The following is a 7,977-nucleotide window of genomic DNA, read 5'->3' on the forward strand; positions in this document are numbered from 1 at the left end:
ACGGCCTTCATGTAAAGAAGTTATGTAACTTATGAAATTACCGTATTCAAATAAAAGTGAATCAAAAGTAAAAGTAAATCATTTAGCGGGGAAAGCAGGAATTTCGATTATACATACAAAAATAAAAATACTTTTTGGTACTCTTAGCGATAACTTTTTAGGTCCTAAAAATATTAGCCTACTGTCCTTAAATTACGTGGACCAAAATGTGCTGTTTACACCCCTAAGAGAGACTACCAGCATTCCCGTCTCTGTCATATGAACGTCAAGCTCGCCCGGAGCATGGCACTTATGGGTAATAACGGCCCAATTATACAAATCTTCATCTACCACGCTCCCATATGCAAACGTTGTATGAAACTAGTTTCCTTTCGGTCAGGCAAGGTTGTTACCAAGTACAATAGAATCCGTTTAAGGATGCAGTGATCTTGTTATCTCTGCGTCCTCCGTCCCTGATGTATAGAAATCCCCAAAGGCGAAAAACAATTCATGAAATGCGTCCCGTAAGACGCAAAGAACGATAGATTGATTTGAAGATTTTTTGGTAGAATGTTCAGTTCGTGTGATTCCATTGACTGTTGTTTAAAGATGCATATTTATTTTAGACTTTCTTGTGCTTTAAATTAAAAATATAGGACTACATTTTAATTTCAGTAAACTGCAATAAAGCGTTTCGGTGTCTGTCTAGATTAACTGTCTGGTTACATAAAGGTCCAAGCATTTGCAAGTTAGGACTCATTGGTTACGGACAGGGACTCGTGATTTTTCACAAGATCATTCCCAAGACTCACCATGACTATTTTTAACAAAATCACTCACGACTGGTTTTCACTAACGACGGAGTCGGAGTCGGAATCGTAAGCGGAGTCGTAAGAGCGCTTATGACTTAGTGAAAATCAAAAAACTGAGTCGTAAGCAGAGTCATAAGCGCGACGGAATCGGAGTCAGAAGAATCAGAACGCTTCCATCTTCTTCCGATTCCGCTTTTAATACGATCAAGTGATAACCAGATTGTCGGAGTCGGAAGGAGAAGCGGAAAAATAAACCAATCACAAAGGAGTCCCAATCGGCTTTGTGATTGGTTTAGTTCTTCCACTTCTGCTTGCGACTCCGATAACCTAGTTTTCAACGGGTCGTACGCGACAGAGTCGTACGCGGAACCAGAAGGCTGTTTTCACTAATTGAAATTGTTAAGTCCTTCGCTTCTGGTTTCGACTCCAACGCCGACTCCGTTGCTAGTGAAAACCAGCCTTTATAAGGCATTCAACCACATGAAGGAGTAATTAATTCCAAAATTTAACTTAATAACTACAATTACACTACTTAAGACCTTATTAGTCCTTTATGATCAAGCGACGTCATTCAGACTCCCAGCTCTTGGGTAAAAATCTCAAAAGCACAGCTATTTCTATTTTAGACGGCGATAGTTCTGTTCCCTCTGATTTCAGCAGAAGGATACCAATCGTAATATCCGCTAAACATCGCTTATAATATACTAAAACTGTTAGCAGTTCCAAGGTATCCAGCAAAGACGACTAGAAAACATTAATATTGTGTAACAAAAATCCCCCACTCAGTTATAACAGAACTGTATCGAGGCCCACTGAATGTTTCGTTATCAGATTGATTGTCCACTGATATATTTTTTAAAAACTGGCCCTAAGATTTGTCGTCCTTCTTCTTCAGTTTTCGTGACAATTGTAGAGTCAGAGAATAGCCCACAGGCACTGCTGATGAACCACCAAAAGAGGAAATTGGGGGCTCAAAGAAAAAAACCAGGGCTGCTTACTACCTTGTTTATATCTTGTAGAAGTGATACCAATTTCTCGTCAAAGTGGCAATTTCCCCCATAAACGTGTTTCTTAACAGCTCTTGTACAAATGCCACTTGAACTCCCGAAAGTCGTTGTTGAGCCAAAGCGTCCGCCAGAAGTTTTGGCCGGCTGCTGATCATTTGAAACAGATGAGGTAACTAACTGTTTTGTCATTTCTCTACAAACTAAGCAACTTCTGATACGCTGAAGGAGACCTATGTATGGCATATTGCTAAGGAAATGTTGAGGGCAACGAGTTATGACAGACGAAGACGAAGCTAATTTTAAGTACAAACAATATTCCACTAACCCAACCAACTGAGGGTGAATCTCCCTAACAAAAGTTTCTAAACGATCAGTTCTTTTAACAAAAACTCTCTCCATGCTGTCTCGGTTCAATTTCTTAAAATCACTCTTTGCAGTGATGTTGGCCAGGTCCATTTCTTTGATGAGGATTTCACACTCATCACGAACATCATCAAGCCTATAATCCTCACTTGCCGTCAATGTGTCCGTTGCCAGGTACAAAATCTTAACCACATTCACCTCAGACTTTGGCACATCTTGGAGGCACTTTATGCAGAGATCAAGCACACCCTGTGCATCGTACTCATCAGATAGCTTCAGAAGGTGACCCATTTTGTCCACTGAACAGCAATCACCAAAAACACAGTTAGATTGATAGAGATAAAAACGGGCGCAGCTAGGAATTTTCCAGAGTTACGCACAGTTTTCTTAATCCACCCTACCCTTTCTCCCAAACAGATTTCCTTATGCGGTGGTTTCAAATTTCCTTTTGTTATCACTGAGGGTATTCTTATTGTATAGTTCAACTAATCAACCGACTGTGTGGAACTATGATATTGGTTAATAGCAAATGGTTGAGTGGTAATGAGCACAAGTATTATAAGCATTAGCACAGAGTCATCAGCCCGCATGGCAATTGGGGGTGAAAACACAGCAAACATCAACTCAACCAATGAGAAAGTAAAAACATTCGTACTGGCACAATGCTTTTGTTAAGTTGCCCTTGCGCTTTCAGATGCTTTTTGCTGTGATTTTTGTCATATACGCAAAACACATTAGCAAAATTAGAGACATACACAGAGATGTCAACCTTTCAAGATGTTAAATCTAAAGACTATCTGTTTTGTAGCCCCCCTCCCCCCCCCCCCCCCCGTCTCCCGCTATCACATAGGGAGGACATGATCGCAGGTTAGACATTAGACATATGAGGTATAAAAGAGACCACGAAAAGTTGCTTCCAAGACCAGATTGATGAAAGAATCCTTGCAAGAGATGAAATACAGGCCAAAATACTGCAGGAACAATACTATATTGGATCGAAAACATATTATTTTGAACTTTGGGAAAATGGGCTAAGTTCCAAACTGAAGCAAGAAGAGCTCATAAGTTGATTTTATCTAGGAGATTTGGTGAATAGTACAGGAGACCAGGATATTCGAGCCGTATCCGGAAGACTCTGACATAAGCTGGGAGTGTTGGCATATATGCATACATTACTTAATCAGCTCATGTATTTTCAATGCCACTATATACTGTACTTCTTACTTACAAGTAATGCCCTCTGTTTCTTTTAAGTAGAGCACCTTCAGAAAATCCAGAACCTCATTTGCCTTCTTTCCTGGTAATGAAATTTCTGTGGCTGTTCCTTCTTTAAACTTTGAGCTGAGCATTGCTTTGAACACTGGTGAGTGCAAACTCAGTATCTGTCGATGGACATGAAATCTCTCATCTTCCACCGCGAGCACCAAATCACTATCTTCCCAAGGTTCTGAAAATGGATGCTTTCCAATCTGTTGCTCTGTTTGCTTCACGCATTCGGTTGTTTGCTCTGAAAGGATTGTAGAGAATTATTGATGTTATGCAATCTAAGTGTGGCGTTGATTAGTGTTTATTTATTTTTGGAGACTTTCAGTCAAAGGTGAATAAGTATCGTATGGTTTTTGGAGATTAGCACGCGGGTGATTGTAGTGAGAGAATGTTGAGATTTTGGTTCGAACGATAAGTTTTGAATCTTCTAGAAGCATTGAAAAAATTCACAACAAGATAAATTAGTTATCACATATATTACACCATTAGCTTAGAAAACGTTTCTTATGGTCCGCCCCTAAACACGGTGAGGGCTAAAGCCTAGCGTCGGTGATCGCGTATCAACAGAGTTACTAGTTGATTCAGGTTACAGAGGATATATAATAACACCTGAAATGTTTAAACTTGAATACTTTAAAAGCGGTAAACTAAAAAAAAAAAATAATAATTCATGTTATTAAAAACTCCAGACGTAGTTAATCCATAAAAATCGCTATCAGAAATCAATTGATATCATCGATGTTAATCGATTTAAGCGCCGATTAATAGCGATTGATAACGGAAATCGATAGAAATTGAAGCCACAGAAAAAATAATTTATCGATTATTATCGATCAACAAAATCGATAACAATCGATAGGAATCAATCACCCGTATCTCGGATTCTAAATGGGTCAAACCCATATTTTCTAAATTTAGAATTACGGGTGATAGCCAGGTAAGATGATCATCCGTGCCAGCTAACATGACAAAGGCTCCTATTATCCTGATTCTGACCAATCATCGTTTAGATTAGAATGAGGCGAAAGAAAATCATCATGGCGGAATGAAGTGTTGCACTGTGGACCGACGTTATCATGGCAAGCAAAGTCGTAAAACCGCGTGCACAAAGATATACCCTCTTAACGGACGTTCAAAGAAATATACTTAAGCGATATTTTGAAAATGGAATGATCGGTACTGGCCAGCAGCACCAAGAACAGATAGCCCGAGCAGCTGAAGAAGCCGATCTTTCGAAGAATCAAGTTGGGGTAGGTTTGTCATCTCTTTCATGATAAGGCAATCGAAATTTCTGTTTCTCGGAGGCCCCTTTAAACTATCGACGGGAATTACAGACATTTCACTTTTTGCTGTTTATTCGTATGGCAGCTTTCTCGACATTCAATTGTGCTCTGCTGTGGTCTTTTTTAGTGTGTTATGTTGGTAAAAACTCCATGGTACAACATGTCATCCAGGCTCATTGTTTTATAGGCACTTTCAGTTGTTTTGCTTGATCGTGAGTGATAGACATCACTCTCTCCTCGCGGCCCACCCGTCCACCAATTTTGTTGTCGCCCATACTTCTACTAAGGTTCTTCTAAGAATGGACATGGTATTCTCACCATACTTTGAGGATCGCGTGGTATGCTTTTTTATGACTGCATTAAGCTTTGGGGTGAGACTAAACTGTGGAACTGCAGAAACCAGCGGAAACTAGAGAAATGACTGCGTCTTTTGCACTAACTCGTCTCAACTTCAGTCGATTTGAATAATCAGTAGAAGCAGACCCTTTTAGGTGCTTTTGGACTCGAAAGAGCACCGTAGATAGGCCGATGCCTCCATCTGGTTGTTATGCATTGAAAATTGCTTTCATGCATTGCGTGACCGACTAGAACTTGCATGTACGTCTGGAAGATTCCTGAATATTTAATTAGTGTTTGTGTTTATATTTCCTTTGAGTGATTTAGCAGTTTTTGTCAGTCTTTGTAAATAGAAGAATGTTGTAATGCTACTAATATCAAGCTATTTAGAAGGTTCTAGAATTTCATGTAAGAAGTACATTAGCCTCCGAGCTAGAGGTTTGGAATGACTAGTTGTTCACAGGCTGAAGAAGTGAGTTACTGTTCATTCAAGCATGACAGAGGTCCTGTGTGTTGACTTCAGTACTGAAAAGTTAATAGTTCACTTGGCAGCTGGGCAGGGCCGTGTTAAAGTACAAGTTTAGAGTTTTACAGTCGTGTGAGAACTACTACGTTCATCAGAATTAAAGCTCCTTGTTGTTGTTCCGACAACCCTACAGAAAAGCTAAACATCCTCTTAATGTACATTTTAATGCAAATCCTGCATGTTGGGGGGCGGGGGGTGGGGTGGAGTGCGGGCAAGAGGCGGGCATTTGATGCGTGAGACTATCCCCCCTGTCTGGCTTTTGATCGTGCGAAGCGACCCAGTGGTCGGGACATTTGAGTTTGACTGATACTGATTTATCTTTAAAGTTCTGGTCAGCGCAAGCAAACTGTCTCTTTTAAACTGAGAAAAGTCTTGTTCATTTAAAGTTGTGTTCTCGATGGTAGTTACAAACAGCACACTGAATGTAAAGTGATTCAAATTTTATCGACTTTTTTGTAACTGCACAAACAACAATGAGCAGTCGTATTTTCAGTTTAACTTAGTAGCAAGAACATACTTTTCAAATGTTTTTTTTGTGTTTGTTTTATATAGTATTACATTATTGTCTCTTTAGAATTGTTGCCCCATGGTGGGGCTTATTTGACGCTTTTGATTGACATTAGTTTCCCACACTGGGAAATTTAATTCCAAAAATTTTAAGAGTTGTCAAATCAAAGCCCCTTACACAACCCCACAACCCCCCGCGTGATTTACATTGATACATGCATGATGTCGAACTCGTTACACTCGTTCATGTTCAAGTAGACCAATGATGAGCGATTGCTACATACATGATATATACCGACTTCACACATCAAGCTAGGGATCACGCCGAGAAACCGGATATGTCACGCAAGTGTCACAATCAACCGTTAGTTGATCAAAAAAGCGTCCCAAGACCCTCCAAAGACCAAAAGTGAGTGAAAAATCGTTCCCTGACCTCTCCAAAACTTAGAACTGTCATACAGAGCTTTTGGATATAAACAATGCTTTAAGTGGTAAAAATGAAACTACTAATTTAGGTTATGGGCTCCTGATTGGACCAAGCGATAACCCCACCCGTCGCCCAAACATCCACTGACCAAAGAGCACCGTCGACTCTGGATACAAGATTGGAAGTGCAAAAATCGTTCCCAACGACAGGGCTGGATGATCTCCAACCACTTTTCAATTCTCAGGAAGGGATGGGGACAATTTTCTCACTCAATTCCAGTTTGGCATTGATGCATCTCCTATGATTGCTCCTTTTGAATTTTATTTAGTGAGATATGCCATTTAAATAGGCCTTAATTTTTTTTCTGTTATTAGCTTATTGTTTATACAGGAAATAATGTGTGCGACTGTTCTAACTCTCGGTGAAGTCTAGACACCATTTTGCCACCACTTCCGCTCAGGAAGGAACAGGACGCTCCTGGGAATTGCATCTCGTTGTGGCGCCATTCCGTATTTTGTATGCCTCAATCGCAGATTGGTCCGTATATACGTTAATGGGATAGATGAAACGGCCTGTGACTGGTTGCCTGTCTACGGCGTTCTTTCGAGTCTAAAAGCACCCAAAAGGGTCTGCTTCTACTGATTATTCAAATCGGCCGAAGTTGAGTCGAATTACTGCAGAAAAAGTAGTCTTTTCTGTAGGTTCCGTAAGTTCCGCTGGTTCCGCGGTCTGCAGCTCCACAGATTAGTCTCACCCTTGCTCATTCAGTTCTGAATTTTTTGTTTAAAACAAAGCTCTGGCTTTGATCTTTCATGTGAAGAAAAAAGTACTGCAAAAGGGTGAAATAAAGAAGCTAAACGATTCGGGGATTTTTTTTTATTTGTCGGAACTTTCTTGTTGAGAAGCATTTCTATGCTCTATGACGCTATACCTTTTACTAACCGAGTTTGAGGTCCATACTGTAAGTTACTCGCGCTTGGGCCATAAATGGAGGGGGAAACGAGGATCCGTAACTTGCAATACGGACCGAGAAAAACGAGGTTAGTAAGATATTTGTTATATCTCTGGAGACTTTGCACTGTATCGGACAAGTTTAGCGGGTCAGTACGGCCCACAAAATTGACCAATCACAGCGTGTGTACTATCTGAGACATATAATAAAATCAATAGCTCTCAGAATACACGTTAATGACATACAAAGCCTTTTTTAATTAGCATTTTCTTGCTCTTCTGCCAATAATTTTATCTCGGTTGAAACTTTTTTGTAAAGGACAAATGTTATACTTGCAGAAATGGATTGGCAATGAAAGGAACAAGCGCAGATGTCAGAGACAGCACACTGATTCTACTGACCAGCAACCAGCGAAGAAGATCAAACTGCCGCCCTTGCAGAGGGGCCCAAATCCATACAACCTTTTTTGTGCTGAATTTTTTCGAAAAGGTGAACTAAAGTAATAATAACTCGAAATCT

At 40.1% G+C, this 7,977-nt stretch overlaps 2 protein-coding genes across 3 annotated transcripts in view; one reads left to right on the top strand and one right to left on the bottom strand.

Annotated features, from left to right (window-relative positions):
- Positions 1 to 735: 735 nt before the first annotated feature.
- On the bottom strand, positions 736 to 4,330 carry LOC140930486 (uncharacterized). The gene is made up of 3 exons (XM_073380201.1): positions 4,327 to 4,330; positions 3,390 to 3,668; positions 736 to 2,460 (listed from the first exon to the last, which is right to left on the bottom strand). Exons 1-3 carry the CDS (start codon positions 4,328 to 4,330, stop codon positions 1,763 to 1,765), a joined length of 981 nt encoding a protein of 326 aa, XP_073236302.1. The 3' UTR covers positions 736 to 1,762.
- LOC140952197 (uncharacterized) overlaps positions 4,301 to 7,977 on the top strand; it is a 7,564-nt gene continuing 3,887 nt past the window's right edge. The window contains exons 1-3 of one of the 2 annotated variants that reach the window (XM_073401629.1): positions 4,538 to 4,677; positions 4,898 to 5,048; positions 7,797 to 7,947. In XM_073401629.1, the coding sequence (XP_073257730.1) occupies positions 5,010 to 5,048; positions 7,797 to 7,947 (190 nt within the window). In that variant the 5' untranslated portion in view covers positions 4,538 to 4,677; positions 4,898 to 5,009. Of the gene's footprint in view, positions 4,678 to 4,897; positions 5,049 to 7,796; positions 7,948 to 7,977 lie in introns of both variants that reach the window. The other variant, XM_073401621.1, reaches the window with a different exon arrangement.

The sequence above is a fragment of the Porites lutea genome, chromosome 1 (genome assembly GCF_958299795.1).
Source record: "Porites lutea chromosome 1, jaPorLute2.1, whole genome shotgun sequence".
NCBI classification, from domain to species: Eukaryota; Metazoa; Cnidaria; class Anthozoa; order Scleractinia; family Poritidae; genus Porites; species Porites lutea.

Bases quoted from the DNA above. Each gene is read 5' to 3' on its own strand.
- LOC140930486 (XM_073380201.1), bottom strand. The intron at 2,461-3,389 runs GTAAGTAAGAAG...ATTGCTGTTCAG, and splicing joins AGAAACAGAGGGCATTACTT to TGGACAAAATGGGTCACCTT.